The sequence below is a fragment of the Lygodium microphyllum genome, chromosome 13 (genome assembly GCF_053477565.2).
Source record: "Lygodium microphyllum isolate KBCC chromosome 13, Lygodium_microphyllum_v1.1.10, whole genome shotgun sequence".
Taxonomy (NCBI): domain Eukaryota; kingdom Viridiplantae; phylum Streptophyta; class Polypodiopsida; order Schizaeales; family Lygodiaceae; genus Lygodium; species Lygodium microphyllum.
The window spans coordinates 113,781,432-113,802,253 of record NC_141147.1 but is presented as its reverse complement, the minus strand read 5'-3'; the positions used below and the strand labels follow the sequence as shown (position 1 = coordinate 113,802,253).

The 20,822-nt window shown below is 40.9% G+C and overlaps 2 protein-coding genes across 3 annotated transcripts; one reads left to right on the top strand and one right to left on the bottom strand.

Annotated features, from left to right (window-relative positions):
- Positions 1-3,066: 3,066 nt before the first annotated feature.
- On the top strand, positions 3,067-9,081 carry LOC148027085 (pentatricopeptide repeat-containing protein At2g33680-like). 2 transcript variants are annotated; one of them, XR_015692935.1, is made up of 2 exons: positions 3,067-8,025; positions 8,606-9,081. XR_015692935.1 is itself a non-coding variant. In XM_087691621.1 (2 exons), the coding sequence occupies exon 1, from the start codon at positions 3,404-3,406 to the stop codon at positions 6,197-6,199; it is 2,796 nt and encodes a 931-aa protein (XP_087547747.1). In that variant the 5' UTR covers positions 3,067-3,403; the 3' UTR covers positions 6,200-6,203; positions 8,593-8,734. The 2 variants fall into 2 exon arrangements, 1 of the variants encoding a protein (XP_087547747.1); XM_087691621.1 differs by having other exon boundaries at positions 3,067-6,203; positions 8,593-8,734.
- Positions 9,082-9,179: 98 nt separating this feature from the next.
- Positions 9,180-13,118, bottom strand: LOC148027084 (pentatricopeptide repeat-containing protein At3g09040, mitochondrial-like). The gene has a single exon (XM_087691620.1). The coding sequence runs from the start codon at positions 12,764-12,766 to the stop codon at positions 9,572-9,574; it is 3,195 nt and encodes a 1,064-aa protein (XP_087547746.1). The 5' UTR covers positions 12,767-13,118; the 3' UTR covers positions 9,180-9,571.
- Between the last annotated feature and the right edge of the window lie 7,704 nt (positions 13,119-20,822).

Here is a 20,822-nt window from a genome sequence, read left to right as displayed (position 1 = left end):
CTTGAGCCATGCACTCCATCAAAGTATGCAATTGCATATTATCATTGTCCCCATCATCCATATCACTTAACAATAGGTGAAACATTGCCATGATAGCAACTACAATACTGATGACACATGTTATTAGAAGACTTTTGTCATCCATTCGCCTGTCAAAAGATTTAATGAAACTTTATGAGACAATTGAAGAGAGATGTATAAGTAGACTTAAAAACATTTTTTTTAAGTTTCAAATTCATCTACTGTCGAAATCATCATTTCTTTTTAAGACTTTTAATTACATCTAACAGACTAGATACAGAGGAGGAAAGTATATCCATGATAACGAGCTTGCGCTCATCAAATCCTTTCTTTTCCTTTAAGTTTGTTTTTTGGTTGGCTAACATTGATCGTGCGATGCTAGCCATGTCACTAAGAGACTCCTTTATCTTTCTACCCTTCTTATTGCATGCTCCTCGGCTGGTCGTTTGATCTTGCCTGATCTTTGGAGGCTTATTGAATACAATGTCTTCTTGGGTGTGCTCACCTGGATCATTGGAGACTAATGTAGCATTGTCTTCTGGAGAAGACAATCCACCAACAGATGAGGCATGTGCATCGCTGACAGCATTGGCACAATTCCACATATATTCATCCACAAGATCATAGCATTGACAAGTGATCTCGCGATCATTGCCTGATATGGCATTTTGTGCCTTATCCTTTCTATATGACTCATAGATGCGTTCCCAATGTTTTCTGTATGCCTCACCATCTTTGTCAAACTCTGAAAATAACAATGCTAGCTATGTGGCTACCTTGGACCATATATCCACTCCTTGCTTTGGTGGCTTTGATAACTCCGCACTCACGGATCCTTAGATGTGAATGAGTTGTACTGTCCATGCATCCTTCCACTAAGCAAATGGTTTTTTTGTGGTTGTTGAATGATCTTATGTCTCGGGTGCATCATCTTGATTCTTTCCTTTCTGTGCCCTCTTTGGTTTAGGAGGTTTTGGTGCATCAGACTTTGATGAAGTTCACAATGGATGCTGCTTGTTAGCATTCTTGGAATGTGACACCATTGGTACTTGGGTCTGAACCACATCAACCTCATCACATGTGTCTTGGATTTCATCACAGGAACTTATTGCTTGCAGTTCTTGTTGTGGTGGTGCCGAGGGGCCATGTTGAGGACTATGTGGAATTGGACGAAGAAATACATTATTGTGTATTGTTGTGGGTCCCTCTATACCTAACTGTCTTGGTCGTTGGAATGGTGTGAATTGAGGAGGACAATGATTGATCAAAGGAGGGCGATTTGGAAACACATTTATAAGAATATTGCTAGCCACATTATGTCTTGGAACACCCACACTTTGGCTCGAAAAGTACATAAAGTCATTACTGCATATTGCATCTTGGCTCATTTGGGACACGAACTGTTGAAACTCCTCCATGGGAGTGCTCTCTTGAGAATCCATCGTGCTCCCCTTACGCATGAAAATTGATCCATTATTTACAATATGTGAATGGACAGATATGTTTATTGTTCTTTACATAATTGATCCATTATTGTTCTTTGCATAACTTTACAAGATCATTCTATGCATAACTTTACAAGACACATATTCACATTCTATGCATAACTTTATTGTTCTTTACATGACTTTATGAAACAATTTGTATGCATAATTGTCGAATGCATAACTTTATGAGACAATATCAATATATGCATAATAACTACATACATAACTTTATAGGACAATCTGTATACATAATCATTGTATAATTAGGGTCGTTACACACCCGAATTTGGCCGCCCAAGTCCACCAACACAGGCCAATAGAAAGGGGCCAATACGAAAGAATGCCTTAGTATAAACATATTCAAATGAGGTTATCAATGTATAATTAGATCCTAGTCATCAATTTGGATGTAAGGTTCTACTTTGGTATGGTCAAACAATTGTATCTAGCTAAACTATGAACTATAAAGTTAAAGTTGCTTTTATGAAACTAACTACAATATGTCAAAATTTGTCAAGCAACTAGAATCCACATAGGTTTTTACAAAAACATAATTTCCTTTGTAAATAGCTAATTTGAGCTTGGCTATACCCATGATGCCACCAATCTAATCCAAACATATACTTTTGCATATGCTTTTTTAGTTTAAACTCCTTGGAACAACTATTACCTTACAAGGGATTAACCAAGTTTCATCTATTGCTTATGTACACATGCCAATCTGTATACAAGATCATTCAATGCATAACTTTACGAGACACATATTCTTGCAACAACTGTCACCTTACAAGTGGTTAACCGACTTTCATCTATTGCTTATACACACATGCTAATCAATGTACAAGATCATTCTATGCATAACTTTACAAGACAAAGGTTCTTGAAACAACTATCACCTTACAAGGGATTAACCAAGTTTCATATATTGCTTATGCACACATGCCAATCCATATATAAGATCATTTTTTTGCTGTATATTTCAAAAACCCAGATTTGAAGATCATGGGCCTGGTTTGACAAGCAATCATTGGCATTGTAGTTTACAGGTTCCATAAGCTATTCTATAACTCATGCTTTATGTACCTTCCATGTTGAAGCAACCGACGAGAGCAATGGAGGAGAGAGAGAGAGAGAGAGAGAGAGAGAGAAAGAGAGAGAGCATACACGTGATAGATGAGTGAGATCACAGTAGCACCTCTATTCGTTCGAGATCATAGCTACCCTAAACTTGCAACAAGAAGCCATGCATTAGCATGCAACCCTAAACAATGCGTGGATGGATTGCACTGGCAACAGGAAAGACTTTTTACTTGATCACAATCCATAAATAGGCATGGCAACCCTAGTAACATTTATACAGTAGCACATCTACAAAGATGACCAACAGCTCACGCAATGGAAAAGAGAGAGACCCGACCCTAAGGCCTGCTGTGATTGGTGAGCGCAATGGAGGAGCCCACACCCCAGTCCTTGGACGGAATTGGAGAGGGGAGCTTATGAAACGCCTAAACAGGGCGGGGGGAGCATTCAATACCCCCGTCGTTGTAGCTACCGAGCACCCCCAATGTGTAAGAGGGGGGCGCGCCTTTTTGTGCCTTTCGCCCCTTTGTGTTGGCCCCAACACCAAGGCTTGGGCGGCCGCGTCGTGTGTAACGGCCCTGAGAGAGAGAGGATGTACCTACGCAAAGAAAAGAGCGAGGCGACGTAGCTTCACAAAGCTAACGAAGGTGCCGCTTCTGAACTAGAGCATGACCATCTTACGGCTATGTCGTGGCAAGTTCCACCAAGCAGTGAGATTTTCGAAGACAGAGATCACTTTCGAAGACAGAAGGTGATCTTTGATCCATTTTCTCAGAATCTTCTTGAACGGGAGGGTATGCAGGCAGCTCGAAGGGATGCAGGCGGACCGGCCTGCTCTTGGCCATGGGAAGCTCATCTCCCTCCTCCAGGATTGCAGACAGAGGAAGGATCTGCACCATGCCCAGCGCTTGCTTGCTTACATGCGCCAGCAGCACCTCGACTCGCACCCCCTCCTTGGCAACTACCTGGTCCCCATTCTCACCAACTGTGGGCTCGTGGTTGATGCCCATGACATCTTCGACAGGCTGCCTCGACGCTCAGAGCACTCCTGGACTGCCCTCATATCCTGCCACATCGACTGTGGGAACATCCCCCGTGCTCTCCATCTCTACCAGAAGATGCAGGAGGAGAATTCGGCTCTTGCTTCTAGCTATACATATGTGGTGCTTCTCAATGCTTGCACCCAACTGAATGATACAGAACGTGGCCGAGGATTTCACAATCATGTAACCAAAAGAGGGTTGGATCATGACCTCTATGTGAGCGGTGCCCTGGTACATCTTTATGGCAAATGTGGCTTGCCTGTGGACGCCCATCAGGTGTTCGACAGGCTGCCAATTAAGAATCCAGTTTTGTGGACCACAATGATTGTAGGCTATGCCGAACATGGGCTTGGTATAGAGGCACTGAATTATTTTAGACAAATGCAGCTGGAAGGCGTGCCTGCAAATGTTGTGACGTTTGCACCATGCTTAAAAGTTTGTGGAACTTTAGGAGCCCCTGAGAAAGGCCAAGAATTACATAATGCTATAGCCATGAGAGGTTTTGAAACAGAGCTTTATATAGGCAGCAGCTTGGTGGATATGTATGGCAAATGTGGCTTACTTGCAGAAGCAGAAAAAGTATTTAACAGCCTTCCAGATCAAAATGTCATATCCTGGACTGCTCTTATATCAGGATACAGTCAACAAGGGCTTGGTGAGCAAGTGCTAAAGTGTTTCAACCAAATGCAGCTGGCAGGTATCAAAGCTGATGCCGTTACGTATACTCTTTGCCTTAAAGCTTGTGGCAGCATGGAAACCTTAGAAACAGGTCGAAAAGTACATGATGAAGTCAGGAAATCAGGGTTAGAAAATAATATCATGGTGGGAAACATGCTGATAGACATGTATTGCAGATGTGGCTCCTTTGCAGAAGGACATGACATTCTAAACAAGCTGCCGGTTAAAGATGCTGTCTCATGGAACTCAATAATTGCTGCATATGTGGATCAGGGACTCTCTGAGAAAGCAAGGAGGTGCTTCCAAGCAATGCAGCTTGAGGGCACAGTTCCTGATTCTATCACGTTTGTTTGCATGTTGAAAAGTTGTGGCAGCGCAGGAGCTCCAGAAACAGGCCAGCATATCCATGCCGAAATGGTCAAAAGGGGACTAGAAAATGGACATCCCATTGGCAGCACACTGGTGGATGTGTATTGCAAATGTAGCTTACTCCCTGAAGCATCACATGTGTTCGAAAAGCTGGCAAGACAAAGTGCAATGGCATGGACTGCACTGATTGCAGGATATTCTGACGCTGGGCTTCATGAGAAAGTGCTAAATCTGTTTAAGCAGATGCAACTAGAAGGTGTACATGTAGATGATGTTACATATGTTGTCTGCTTGAAAGCTTGTGGCATCATACCAGTTTTAGAAACAGCCCAGCAGATTAACTCTGAAGTAACCAAGAAGGGAATGGAGGGAGAGATTTGTGTTGGCACCACACTAGTGGATCTGTATTGCAAGTTTGGATTGCTTGCAGAAGCACAGCATGTGTTTGATCGGCTGTCAGTTCGAAATGCAGTCTTGTGGACTGCGTTGTTGGCTGGATATTTGGAGTATGGGTCTAGTGAGCAAGTGCTGAGACGTTTCAAACAGATGCAACTGGAAGGTGTGCCTGCTGATGCTATCACTTTCATTCTGTGCTTAAAGGCTTGTGGTTCTGTGGGAGCATTAGAAACGGGCCGGGAGATACATAGTGGAATAAGAAAGGCAGGACTAGATAGAGATCCTTCTGTGGGCAACATGCTGGTAGATATGTATGGTAAATGTGGCTCTCTTGCAGAAGGGCGGGAAGTGTTTGACATTCTACCAATCCAAAGCACAGTGTCTTGGACCACAATGATTAAGGCGTATGTGGAGAACATGGATAGCAACATGGCATTACATTGTTATGAAGAGATGGAAGCTCAAGGTGTAAAACCCAATGCTATCACATTTAATTGCCTCATTGCTGCATGCAGCCATGCTAGCCTAGTTTCAAAGGGGCAACATTACTTCAAGGTAATGAGAGAGGTGCACAGAATTGAACCAACAGTGGATCATTATGCTTCTATGGTGAATCTTCTTGCAAGATCAGGACAGCTTAAGGAGGCAGAGAGGTTTGTCACCGCTATGCAGTGCGCTTCATCCAATGTAATCTTAATGTCTCTGCTGAGCGCCTGTAATATGTATGGGAAAGTCAAACAGGGACAGAGTTACTTCCATCAGCTTGTGGATTTGAATCAAGAAGATGCTGCTGCCTACTTGATAATGGAAGATGTGTACACAAGTGTTGGGAGGTGGGATGATGCAAACAGAGTGGAGAAGTTGAGGAAATCTGTATGCGCAAGTAAAAAGCCCGGCAGTGCTCTGATAGAGGTGAACAAAAATTTGCGTGAGTTTGTTGTGGGTGTGAACCAGAATAAGGGCAGGTCAGGAATTTCAGAACATTTAATTTCACTTATGAAGAGTGAAGGGTTTGTACCTAACATCGATTCAGTCTCAGGATTCATAGTTGATGAAGAGGAGGCAAATTTTCACAATCATGAAGATAAATATTCGGAATTGAGATGCCACTTTTCATCAAGATAAAAGAGTATCCTACAAGTTTGAAAGTATAATTTAGGATAATGCTAGGTCGTTTCTTGTACTAGAAAGAGTGTAGCTAATTATATTGCTCAGTAGAAAACACACATGGGGCAAAAGAAGCCATGGTGGAGTGTAACACCACTAGGATTTGCTGCCCCATAGGTTGAAAAATAAGTTATGGCAACCCTAAGTGTGAAGAAACTTCTTCCCAAGCTCTTCTTGATGCTTAAGAGTCCCCCCTGAAGTTGCTCCCAGCTGCTTCCTGCTCCTAACGGAGTGAATGATGAATAACTAGAGTTCTACCAAAGTGGTATATATTGGAAGGCTTTCACCACTGGAGATCAGTTGGTAGTGGGCTTTCCAAATGTGCCATTCTGTACAGTATCAATAATATTCCACATCTCTGATCATGATGCCGATAGGCTCCACTAACTATCTGCTGCACTAAGCATCCAGGCATGCAATACACATGAATTGGCCTTAATGATGAAGATTGAAGGTTGGTTATGCCGTTGGCTGACTGCCTGCCAGCAGCAAGTACCCCAAGTGGCACACCTGAGGCTGAGCTCTACTCAATGGAGGATGTTGTAAGTAGAGGTGGAAAGACCCCTAGGCTTTTGGACTCACTATGCTGTTCATGGAAATTGTGGCCTCTAGTATAGGGGATTTCTCAATGGAACACAGATAGTGGTAGAGCCACACTTGCCCTCATACAACAAGCACACCCTGATGTAATCAACGAACCACAAGAAGCTTACCTTCCTTGAACCCCCAGGAAGTAGACTTGCCTCTTGGACCTCAAAATGATGCCAAGCTTCATACCAAGCTCCATGCCCATGCCACTTCACTCAATCGCGCCACAATGCTTCAGGCATTGGAGAAGGAGAGAAGGGAAGGGAATAAGGAGATGGAGGGGAAGCTCTTACATTGATACTCACCACCTCATCTTCTCACACTCACTCTCAACTTCTCTCCCTCACTCCACAGATACACAAGAGATGAGTGGTTTCAGTGGCAAATGGAAAGGAAAGGTGTGTACAATGTAGAATCAATACATTATATAGTCATTGGTTGTAAGGATGGTTCTGACCCAATGGAGGGGAAGTTCTTACATCGATACTCACCACCTCATCTTCTCACACTCACTCTCAACTTCTCTCCCTCACTCCACACATACACAAGAGATGCGTGGTTTCAGTGGCAAATGGAAAGGAAAGGTGTGTACAATGTAGAATCAATACATTATATAGTCATTGGTTGTAAGGGTGGTTCTGACCCAATGTTATACAATGGTAGGTAGTATATACAGGTCCTTTGTGGGTGGCCCATTGGTTAGTTGACAAGGTCCTCTTGATCTTGGTTTGAACTTTGCACTTTAGTGATTGGCTCCTTCCATCGCATCTTCATGGAGTGCACATGGTCCTTAATTTGGGTTCTCTCTCCCCCTGCTGTTGAGTGCTATTCCCTTGGTGCTTATCATCGGAGGTAGCATGCAGGGGCATGTACTATAGATGAGGAGTGCTGGAATTGTGATTTATCACATGATGATCCTTCATTATGCTATTGAATTGAGGAAAGTAGTTTCAATAGAGCATATGGGAGGGACTAAGTGGGAAGAACACTTTCAAGTTCCTGAGCACAGGTCAAGGCACAATATTTGTTATGCTAAATCAGATGACCCTTTCGTAAACTCCAAGGATTGGAGTTACGTTTGTTCTTAAGATGAGGGAGAAGAAAAAGTTGCAAGGGAAATACAGAACAGGAAAGTAGAGGGCAGCAAGCTTGAGAGAGAAGGATAAACTAGAGTTCTCCCCCAACCCATGAGGATGGTAACCCTCATTGACATAAGAAAACTCCATCAAAATGATAGAATTCACTAATAGTCTGCAAGAAGCTTCAAAATGGTCTGGAAACCTACCCAACTTCCCACTACTCTACTGCTTTACTAGCTGTCACTCACTATCCCATTCTCTCTACCATGCTTCTGCAAATTTGCCTTCTTGTACACTATACCCCATTTTTCTCCACCCCCAACAGAAGTGTGTTTTGTAAGACCTATTTCATACTGCACTCCCCTCATATGCCTTACGTTTGTGCAAACTTGATCTGCAGACATCGTGTCCTTGTGCAGTGTGGCATCCACTCACTTAGCTCCTTAACATTCGTGGCTTGTTTAGTCTCTTCTTGCCTCCAAAAGTGAAGCATTCCACTGGCCTCTTTATATTGCCCTGCCGATCAAAAAACCCTGCTGCACTGCTCCAAAGTCAACATTTCCTCATCAAACAGACGTACTATCTGCTATACAGCTTTCTCCTTTGCAGTTGCTTATCTCTTACATTGTCGTCAATAATAGAGATGGTACCTGGAGGTTTTATCCTTACAATGCAGTAATACAGAATGTGATTACAGGGTGCCCAGGATCAAGGGGTTTGCCTTGATTACTTCTCTGCAAGAGACATCAGGGGTGTGACGGCCAAGGAGCTTTATGTGAAAGCTCCATGATGATGTTGAATATAGTGGGCACAGTTCAGGAACTGCCGTCACCTCAGCATGCAGGCAAACTTGAAGAAGAGAACCAAAGTAAGCGTGACACTTGAAATGGACAGTTATCAAATTGGAAAAACTTGAGTGTGTCAAAGCAAAAAGTTCTTAACATGATTGGAAAACTAACACAAGGAGAGAACGGTAGAACGTCAGTTAGACTACAAACGCAACACGATACAAAGTGTGTGAAGATTAATTCCGTCATACACCAACTAACAAAAGTTTCTGAATTAGTTATATAGAAAATTATTGTGGACATAGTAAAGAGATTCAACCTCATTAGAGACATTGTTTGTTGGAGGGTTACGATTTGTTAGGCAGACACACATGCGAGTGCCTCATATCTACGACTTCTTCAAACACTAGTTCCAAAGACACCCTAGAAAAACTTTAGTAAAAGCCCAATAACAGGTTTAATTTATCAACAAGAATGAGATCCTCCCCAAGTATATGCAACACATCTATCTAGGTGACATGGTCTTCCTGACGACCATGAGACCTGCTTCAAAGGATATTTATTTCAGCAGAGATTTTATGCTTTTCCTTGTTAACAAGTTATTTATTTGGATTCATTTTTAGAATAAATCTTCAAAGTACCACTTAATACTTTCGCTTTAGCTGATTCCTAAGTTTGTTATCATCATAATATCCTTTCTCCACCGCAAAGTAGATCTTGTGAAATGTTAGCTCTCTATATATTTGTGTTGTTCTATCCCTCCTTGGTATCCCTAGAGTATTAGTTTTCAACTTTGCAAGTGTTTTTGAAGCTTTGCCTAATGCACCAATGACCACACATCCTATTTGTAGAAGCCACATTTCAAACCTCACATGTCAAGTAATCTCCAAGTCATTGCACAGCCCTTCAGCAGACACAAAGTTCTTTTGGCCAATTGAAGATTTTAAAGATTTATTTACAAAAGCATCAAATGCTTCCTTCTCTTCATCAATTCGTCTTAAGGTCAGATCAAGAGTTGGGATATATCCTTGGTCTTTCAAATCTGAACTCATAGCCACTATAGTTTCCAATATCTTCTCACTGTGCTTCGCACCCACAACAAAAACCTGGAGCACATTGTTCGCCTCAATTACTGCACCACCGGGTTTTTTCTTTGCCCCTAGATATTTTCTCATCTCTTCTAATTTGTTTGCATCAATCCACTTGCCAGCACTAGCATATATATCTGCCATCAACAGATATGCAGAGGCATCTTCTTCATGCAGCTCTACAAGTTGCTGAAAGCATCTCTCCGCCACATCAACTTTCCGATACATTCTACAAGCAGTAAGAAGACCCATTAACATAACACTTGACGGAGGACATTGCAAGCCAGCAATAAACCTCTCTGCCTCATTAAAAAATCCCGATCTTGCAAAGAGATCAACCATACAAACACAATGATTCAATGTGACTTCAATTTCATACTCTCCTGTCATCAGTCTGAAATACTTCTGGCCCTCCTGAACCAGGCTGGCATGGCTGCATGCTGCAAGAAGAGAGGTAAATGTTACAGAATCGGGCTTCACACCCTGCCTCAGCATATCCTCAAAACATTGCACAGCCATGTTAGCTTTATGGTTCTCACTATACATCTTTACTGCTGCATTCCATGTTACAACATCGCGAACAAGTAACCTGTCAAACACTTCACGACCTTCTACAATGGAGCCACATTTGCCATACATATCTATCAACATGTTGCCTATGAAAGGATCCTGTTCCAATCCTGATTGCCTGATTTTAGCGTGTATTTCACGGCCTGTTTCTAAAGCTCCCATGCCAGCACAAGCTTTCAAGCAGAGAATAAATGTAACATTATCTCCAGACACACCTTCTAGCTGCATCTGTCTAAAACAATTTACTACTTCATTACCATATCCTTGTTCAGCATAACCAGTAATTAATGCATCCCAAGACACAGCATTTCGAACTGGAAGCCTGTCAAACACATGGCATGCTTCTGCAATACAGCCACATTTGCAGTACATATCCAGTAGTGTGTTACCCACCACTGCACTACCAAGGAAAATGTCTCTTTCCAATCCCCTGCGTATGACTTCAAAATGTATCTCTTGACCTGTTTCTAATGCACCTACTGCTCCACAAGCTTTTAAGGTGGTAAGAAAGGTAACAGAGGTTGCACACACACCTTGCAACTGCATCTGTTTAAAACAATTCAAAACTTCTTCATAAAGCCCAAGTTCACCATATCCTGCAACTAGTGCAGTCCAGGAGACTGCATCTTGAACTGGCAGCCTTCTAAATACTTTGTGTGCTTCTGCAAGAGAGCCAGATTTGCTGTACATATCCACTAGTGCACTGCCCACAATTAGCTCCCCTTCCAAGCCCTTTTTGATGGTTTCAGCATGTACTTCCTGACCTGCTTCTAAAGCATTAACGGTTCCACAAGCTTTCAAGCAGAGGACAAATGTGGTTGCACTTGCAGGAACACCTTCGATTTGCATCTGCTTGTAACAGTCAACAGCTTCCTCCAAAAGCCCCTTGTCAGCATAACCTATAATCAGTGCATCCCATGAAACGACACTTTTAGCTGGCAGCCTGTGGAACACATGGCATGCTTCTTTGTAAGAGCCACATTTGCTATACATATGCACAAGTGTGTTACCCACCAAGGCATTGCCATTATTAAGATCCCTTTCCCATCCCTTCTGGACAATTTCAGCATGTATCCCTTGTCCTGTTTTTAGCATTGGCAAGCTATTACAAGCTTTCAAGCTGCAAACCAGGGCACCTGCATCCATAGGCACACCTTTCAGTTGCATCTGTTGGAGACATTCACACACTTCATTACCAAGGTCATGCTCAGCATATCCTTTTATTAGAGCAGTCCAGGAGACTGCATCCTGAACTGGTAAACACGTAAGCACTTGATGTGCTTCAGCAAGAGAACTGCATTTGACATACATGTCGACCAACATGCTATGTACGTTGAGATCAATGTCTAATCCCCTTAGAATAATTTTTGCATGTATTGTTTGACCTGTTTTCAATGCTCCCATAGCAGCAGATGCTTTTAAGCAGAAAATGTATGTGACAGCATTTGCAGAGACACCAGCGAGCTCCATTTGCTTCAGGCAGGTCAGTGCTTCGTCACTGTATCCATGCTCAGCATATCCTGCAATCAGGGCATCCCATGATACTTCATTTTGAAAAGGGAGCTTATCAAACACTTGGCGTGCTTCTTCAAGCCAACCATGTTTCCCATACATATCTACCAATGTGTTGCCAACCATTGCACTTCCTGAATATAGTACTCTGTCAAATCCCTTTTGAATGATTGTGTCGTGCATTTTTTGGCCTGTTTCTAATGCTCCTAGGCTGCTGCAAGCTTTCAAACAGGAGACAAACGTGACATCATCCACAACAACACCCTCCATCTGCATTCGATTGAATAGATTAAGCACTTCCTCATTCAGTCCATGCTCCACATATCCAGCAATCAGAACATTCCATGAGACCACATCACGAACAGGAAGGCAATCAAAAACTTGGCGTGCTTCTTCCAGAGAGCTGCATTTGCTGTACATATCGACCAACGAGCTGCCCACGAAAACCTCTGTTTCCAGAGCTCTCCGTACGACATCAGCATGTACTGCTCTGCCTCTTTCTGGGTCTTTGAGCCTGGCACAGGTATTGAACAGGGCCACATAAGTGAACCTGGAGGGTGGTACCAAGTTCTCCTCTTGCATCTTGCAGTAAAGATCAAATGCATGTTGGGGCTGACCAGAGGAGCTGTATCTTGAGATCAGAGATGTCCATGAGCGCTCATCGCGGTAAAGCAGCTTGTCAAAGACATGCTGGGCATCAGGCAAGGATCCACATTCTGCAAGTAGGCAAACGAGGGAGTTGCCCAACAGGGGGTGGGAATCAAGGCGTCGGAGGCGGAGGTGGGCAAGCAGACGCTGTGCCTCACAAGGGTCCTTGGTCTGTTTGCAGTGCTGCAGGATGCTGATAATGTTCACATTGCCCTTCTCTGCAGCCAGAGATGCAGGCAGCTGGACCTGCATACCCTCTCCCTCCTCTTTGCCAATGTGGGCATATGAATCTCATTGATTCGCTGCTCTTTTCGCTGCGATACTGCTACATTGACAAAAAGCCTAGGGCGTGATGCCGCTATACTGCTTCAAAGCTAAGGAGATGTTCCAACTTCTTCATAAAACCTGGAACTTGTAGCATTTTCCAGCAAAAGAATACGCCATGAGATATTCAAGACATATCTAATACAGAGCAACGCGGACGTGTACAAGGCGCAGGTGTAGGTGTTATGTAGCGTAGCGAGCACTGATGTCTTCGATGTGTTTCGAGCAATAGTACTAGCCCGCTAGAACCGGCCCTTCTTCACGGTTCTGAAGTGTTTACTCTCCCATCCCTCTACCCGGCCCCCCTCAGGACTATCTCCCCCCCTCTCTATCGAATCTTTGCAAAAAGATGCAACTTAATTATTAACTAGACGCTCCGCGCCTGGACTCGCTCCGGCACGGGCGCGATTTTCGCAGTGAGGGCGGGTGCTAGACGTGTGGCACCCGCCCCCACGTTTCTTTGTGGGGAGGTTGGGGGCTGCCATGTGGCACCCGCCTCGACCTCCCCTTAACTAATAGTAAAGATTCATATATTAGCATTCCATGCGTATTTCGCACAGCAATTGAATGTGCCATGGCTATGTCTCTTTTACAAGTTCAACTATGTGACGTTTTTGTTACAAGTATAATTGCGTTTTATTTTGTAATTATTTTTTGGGTTGTTAAAAAATAATAAATATATACCCAAAATTGAAGAATAGTTTTTTAAGAAAAACTTAAACATTTAAAAGCTTTTAGGCTTTTCAAGTTTGTAAACTACAAAGGCTTTAAAAAGCTTAGAAGAAAGCTTTGAACACCAGAAAGTCTTAAGCCTATATAAAGGAGGGAGAGTTAAGTAGTAGGGGCCATTCTCTTTATTACGACATTTGTCTCTTATTTGGGGAGAGAGGAAGGTCATACACAAGTGTATAGAGATGCATACATTAGTTCCTTGATCATTGCGTTTGCAAGCTAAAATGTTAGATTCAAATCTTCGTCATTCATCTTATTACTATATTATTTTCGTTGTAGGTTCGAAAAGCCCCGAATCTTCAAAGGGCCTCTCAAACATACCCCTTTTTCCAAACCTCCATTTTTCAATCAAAACCCCCTCCCCTTCTCTCTTTCTCAAGTGTAATCTCTCCTTTTCTCTTCCCCCTCCCTTTTTTCATTAAAAGCCCCTCCTCCTCACCTCTTTTTTTAAGTTAAAACCCCCTCTCCTCTCTCTCACTTATAATCTCTAACTTTCTTTTCCCTCTCCTCTTTTTAATTAAATTCCTCCCCCCCCCCCTCTCTCTCTCATGTATAGGCCCTATGTTCTCTCTCTTTATCTCTCTCCTTTAATTAAATTAAACTTATTCTTAAATCAAAAGTTTTTTTTTCTCTCTCTCACAGTTGCCAATCAACTAAAACCTTTTAACATGAATCTAGGCTACACTGAGTCAGAAATCGGTAGTAAGAAGCATACTATTCTTCTAAATCTTGTAAGCTATGATTGGACACACCAAGAATTCAATGAGGGTTTTGATTGGATGAAATATCATATGTTGGAGCAAGAGTACTATTCATATGGTTTTGCTCCTTATTATGTGCCACAAAGGGCAATATTATGAGTATCATAAGAACAATGGAAGTCAACAAGTTACTTGCTCACATGGTTGGCATGATTGATGTATTGGCATATGCACTTATGGATTTTGATGCAACCATGATGGCAAAATTTTTTAATTTAAAAAAAATTAAGTAAATATTTAAAAATAATAATTTTAAGTTTTTCGAATATAAATTTTCACACACTTTGAGAGAGAGAAGAATAAGAATAAGAATAAGAATAAGAAGAAGACAGGGAGAGGAAGGGGGAAAAGTGGAAAGAGAATTGTATTTTTTTAATTAAATACTTTTCTTCTCCCCCTCCCCCCTCTCTCTCCTATGTAGGGCCTAGGTTTTCTCTCTCCCTCTCTCTCTCAGTTAAATTAAACTTTTAATTTGAAATTTCTTTTTAAGTAAAAATTTTTGAAAGTTTTTTTTAATTTAAAGCTTTTTTGACATAATTTTTTACACACTTTGAGAGGGAGATAGAAGAAGAAAAATGAGAAGGATTAGAAAAAGAAGAAAGAGAAAAAGATGGAGAGAGGGAGGAAAGAGAATAGTCTTTTTTAATTAATCTTTTTTAATATAGTTTTTGACGTAAAGAGAGACAAATATGATATATATAATTTGAAAGAGAGAGAAAGGGAAAGAGAGAAAAGAGAAAAATAGAGAGAGAAGAAAAAATATAGAGAGAGAAAAGAGACTGAAAGAAAAAGGAATAGGAAAAGAAAAATAAGGAGAGAGAGAGAGAGAGAGAGAGAGAGAGAGAGAGAGAGAGAGAGAGACCCAGAGAAATATACAAAGAGCAGAAAAGAAAAAAGAGATGGTGGGAGAGAGAGGGGGAACAGAGAGAAAGAGAATTATAGAGAGAGAAAATATAAAATTTAAGAGAGAGAAAAAGAGAGAAGAAAAGCGAGGAGAGAGAGAAGATAAAATTTAAAAGAGAGAGAGGGAGATAAAAAATTTTTGGAAAAAGAGGAGGATAATAAAAGGAGGTGAAAAGAGAGAGAAATGAGAAAAAGAGAGAATTATATATAAGGAAAAGATAATATTTGCATATTTTAAGAGAGGTTGAGGGGGGGGGAAAGTGAAAGAAGAAGAAGGAGAGAGAGAGAGAGAAGGGGGGGAGGAGGGGGAGGGAATATGTAGAGAGAATTATAGAGAGATGAAAGATAAAATTTAAAGAGAAAGAGAGAGAGAGAGAATAAAAAATAGGGAGAGAGAGAGAGAGAGGAAAAGCACAGAGAGAAAAAAAGGAGAGAGAAAGAGAGAAGAAAAGCGGGGAGAGAAAAAAGAAGAGGGAGAGAGAGAGAAAGAGAGAAAATTAGACATACGGAATTTAGGGGGACGGGAGAAAAAGAGAGAGAGTGTGTGTGTGTAAAGAAAAAAATTAGAAATAGAGAGGAAAAAGAGAAGAGAGAAAGATGAGAAATCGATTGTTGAGCACGGTAACTTCGCTTTGCTGCCCCGAAGTGGCCTAGTGTTCCATGCACACGAAGTGCATGCAGAACGTTAGTTCTTTTTAGGATTAATTTAAACAAATTTATCCTTTGTCTTTTTAGTTTATTAAGGTTAGATTCAAATCTTCGTCATTCGTTCTTTTTAGGATTAGTAAATAGTAGTGAAACGAAAATAAAAGAAAACGATCTTTTGAACATATGGCGAAAAAGAAAGAGTAATGAACTTTTGAACATACTGAAAAAAAAGAAAAATGTAACATATTATTGCTTCTAGAAGAATGAGGAAAGATGAAAGTGGGTGTTGCCCCATTTCCTAGCCAATTGGAGAATCCCGTGGATCCCATCAAAGAGTATGACTTGGTTAAAGATCTAGACACCTTCAAACCAAATCTAACATTTTGATAGTTTGTTGATGCTACCCCCTAGTTGTTGAAAGAAATTTAAAAGTATACAAATAAGAAGATATAGCCTAAGGATTACCGCTACAATTGCCACTAAGCCCAATAAAGCCCAAAAGCCTATGAAAGAAGTGGATGTAATGGATGGGGGAATAGCATATTCTCCCTTAACTCTTCGGCATGCTATATAACATGTTTTCTCATTTCATGTCCTTTATCTTTTTAGTTTATTAAAGTTAGATTCAAATCTTCATCATTCGTTTTTTTTAGGATTAGTAAATAGTAGTGAAACAAAAATGAAAGAAAACAATATTTTATACATATGGCAAAAACAAAAGCGTAATGAACTTTCAAACATACTGAAAAAAATGAAAACATAAAACTTTAACAAATTGGATATTTTGAATGGAAGGGTGAATGGCATCTTCTCCCATAATTATTTAATTACGAAGAGATTTGTGCCAACTCTGTGAAGCATTATATAACATGTTTTCTCATTTCATTTTGATTTTATTAGTTTTTTAAGTATTGTTATTGTTTATTGATTTTATTTATTTATTTTATTAGAATTACCATTAAGAAGACAAAAATCATCTTTGCACGTCGAAAAAATAAACTATATTTAAAAAAAATAAGATTACAAAGTATATCATGTTTTTCCATGAACAAGTGTATCTCAACCTTATGATAAAAACATATTGTTCTCATCAACATCAATGGACGCTACGAAGAAATAAAGTCACAAGGCATCCTTCAAGACTTCTAGAAAAAGGAAATCGATGGCTACTAGAAAACCATCACTAAAACCATTTGCTACAACTTGGTACGACATAGAAAAATTTGAATCATCTTGGGCAATAGAATGTGAAAACATCATTGGAAGACTAACAATGTGCACATCCTGCGATATAGTCAAAATGCAACATCATGCTATCAACTCACAAAAAAATGATCTATCTACATAAGAAATATAAGTTACAACGACTTTGTCAATCACTATTCTCATCCTTACATGCCAACAACACATAGTCAACATGATGATAACTAAATGCCAACCATGTCTTGCAAAGAAAGAGATAAACAAATACATGGTGCCACTCTTACCAGACTACACAAAATGAATTATCAATGCAAAACTATTACAGCTTCAACTATTGAGTATCATTGATACATCCATCTTGGTCTACAAAATGATAAGAGCGATTGCTAACGGAACCTTAGACCCTTGATCTATTCTCGATAACCCTCTAGTCTCTTGGATTGATGGATCTCTTCTTCCTCCTCTCTCTCTCTCTCTCTCTCTCTCTTTCTCTCTCTCTCTCTCTCTCTCTCTCTCTCTCTCTCTCGATTTTTTTCTGTCTCTCTCTCTATATCTTAAACTCTCTCTCTCTTGTCAAATTTCTTCTCGTTCGCTCCCCCCTCTCTCTGTTACCAAATTTATTCTCATCGCCTCATCCCCTCTCTCTCTCTCTCCATGTGTCTCTCTCCATTTTTCCTCTCTCTCTCCCTCCATTTTCCTCTCTCTTCAAATTTATTCTCACTCACTTCCCTTCTCCTCTCTCTTCCCCCTACAATTTTATTATGCCCTTCAATTGTAACTTAAAACCCTAAATTTTCTTAGCTAAAATTTCTCTCGCACACTCTCTCTCCAAAGATAAGATTTTAGAAACCTTTTTTGGTTTTAAAATCTCTCTCCAAATATCTTCTTTCTCACTCCCCTCTCTTTCTCTCCCTTACCAAATGCATCCCACATAGGACATGTCATATAACACATAATGCATAGTTGTGAGTCGCATATAAAATAATGTCAGAATAGTTGCAATGCATGGAAAGGATTTATGAACTTGCAAATTGCATGCAAAGATGGTTACATTTTAGATTGGGTTAAGTCAATGATTGGGTTAAGTGCTAAAGGAAGGATTAAGTCAATAATGAACTTGCAAATTGCATGGGAAGATGATTATATTTTAGATTGGGTTAAGTGCTAAAGGAAGGATTAAGTCAATGATGGACCCATGGCATTCGCTCATGCGTGGAGTTCTTTATCAAAGTTTGAATGCATCTTCATTAAAAATATTAAAGCTCTGATTTCGATGTATCATTTTCTCTCTCCATATCATCTGGAATAGAAGCTTGGAAGCTTCTTTTGGAAGCTTCCATTAAAGGCCTCCATAAGCCTTGTTCACACCCGTGTTCCCCAAGGCCTAACTCTCGTACTGCGAGGGAGATCCCGAATGGAAAGCAATTTTAGAAATCGAAAAGGGGGACCAAGGGTGAGTTGTTGAGCCGAGATTAAATTCGTCTCAATGGCTCCCAAGCAAAAGACGTAGGAGCACACGCGGGAGCTTCCAACCCGAGTACGCGAGTGGACAACACCCCGAATCTTAACGCCCAGGTTTCGATAAAATTCTTGCATGAAAAGGATGCATTTTAGCATGTCTTTAATTCTTGCTTGCACTTCCTTGGTCAAGTTGCAAATCCTGAACGCATGATGCATAAGTAAATAGACAGAATTGTGCAAAGGTACCTTTGTTGCATCGCACATAGGACATGTCATATAACACATAATGCATAGTTGCGAGTCGCATATAAAATAATGTCTGAATAGTTGCAATGCATGGAAAGGAATTATGAACTTGCAAATTGCATGCGAAGATGGTTACATTTTAGATTGGGTTAAGTCAATGATTGGGTTAAGTGCTAAAGGAAGGATTAAGTCAATTATGAACTTGAAAATTGCATGCGAAGCTGATTACATTTTAGATTGGGTTAAGTGCTAAAGGAAGGATTAAGTCAATGATGGACCCATGGCATTTACTCATGCGTGGAGTTCTTTATCAAAGTTTGAATGCATCTTCATTAAAAATATTAAAGCTCTGATTTCGTTGCATCATTATAGTTTAGGGCAAGGAAAAGAAAAGTTCATTGTAAATCTTATAGCTGCATAGAAGGAAAAGGTCTATAGTCTTGAAATCACAAATTTGCATGGAATGATACATCGCATACATCTTGCAGTTCCTTGCATCTTTTAGGGAAAAATACTTGCTAATTTAGAAGGAAGTATTTGCATCTTTAAAAGGGATGATTGTCTCTAATTGTGGGTTAGTTAAATCAACTAAGTAATTCGTGTATAGTTGAGTTGCTCGCATGAAAATCATAAAGGTACGATTAGATTGCATATGAGGATCACCTTAAAGTGCTAGGTAGGGTTAAGTTACGTTAAAATTCTGCCTAGTATCGCACTTGGGATGCCGATTTAAGACTTTCGATCCCAACGATCCCACCCACATTCTCGAAAATGTTAGGGTTATCTAAACGCCCGTGCAAGAATGATCTAGGGTTCTCACTCCTAGTGATTGGATGACCAAATGCTAGACTTCCGCAAGGAAACTAGGAACCCTAGGGCCAAAGCGTTAAGTAGGGTTAGGGTTGGGTTGGGTCAAGAAGACTCCCAAGCCCTTATCTTGATCAAGGAAGACCGTACGACAAAAGATATAATCCCACAAGTTTAGGTGCTGACGCCTATCTCATGCCACAAGTTGCAACGTTGCATGGTTTTGTGTCGAAATCACAAATTAGTATTGCTACTCCTTAGAACAAGGTTGGCAAGTTCTAAGTACAAGACTAATTTTTCTAGAGGATGAATAGTCATCCTACTGCATCACCCTTCCGTGGGGCTGATTTGCCAAGTTAGGAAAATTATGAATTGCCCAGCAAGCAATTGACCAACCAAGTTAGGACAACAGGGTTGCCCAGGATTTATTGACCATAATATATGGAAACCTAAAGTATTAATAATTTGGGTTAACAGGGTATAAACCCTAACCCAAGGATAAAGGGTAAACATGCAACTTAGCCTATGAGACCCTTGGGATCTTGCCAAGTCACAATTGATCCCGGATCGAATGCTGGATGTATTTGGAAAGAAAGATTTACACCTTAGTAGTTGGTCGTATAAACAACCACTGGAGTGTTTGTGTTTGTACACTTAGGAGCACCATTTATACTTCTTTGCTCAAGGAACTAATGCTGGAAAATAACTAATGCTTCAGGTTGAAAGCCTGGAGGGAGAGGCAGCATTAGTTACCCCCGACTGTCTGCCTGACCCTATCCAAGGGGGTTGTTAGCCGCACCAAGTACGTGGACTGAACCCGCCGCGAGAGGTCTCTCCATGGGTGCTACTTGGAGCAGGAGGACGCTTGGGTACCAAGGGGAGCTTTGGCCGTAAATCCCTTGTCTCCGGATCCTGCACAAGAGGCCAACATGACTCGAGATGGGATCTCGAGGCCCGCATACTAGTCTACAGGCGGAACTTGGAATAGCGATCCTTGAGGATTGTTGGAATAGCCTTTGGGCGGATTATATGATGTATTCCAAAGACTAATAAATAAAGATCAAATGTTGAAAAATGAACTTGCTTGACATTGTTTTTCTATGTCAGTGCCTAAGTTACGTGAAGGAACCAGTGTTTAATTGGTTAATTAAGGAAGCTGTTTTTACTTGTCAAACTAAATGTGGTAGGTAATTAGATAACTAAAGCAACCCGAGGAAAGTGCG

Bases quoted from the DNA above. Each gene is read 5' to 3' on its own strand.
- LOC148027085 (XM_087691621.1), top strand. From the start codon at position 3,404: ATGCAGGCGGACCGGCCTGCTCTTGGCCATGGGAAGCTCATCTCCCTC.
- LOC148027084 (XM_087691620.1), bottom strand. From the start codon at position 12,766: ATGCAGGTCCAGCTGCCTGCATCTCTGGCTGCAGAGAAGGGCAATGTG.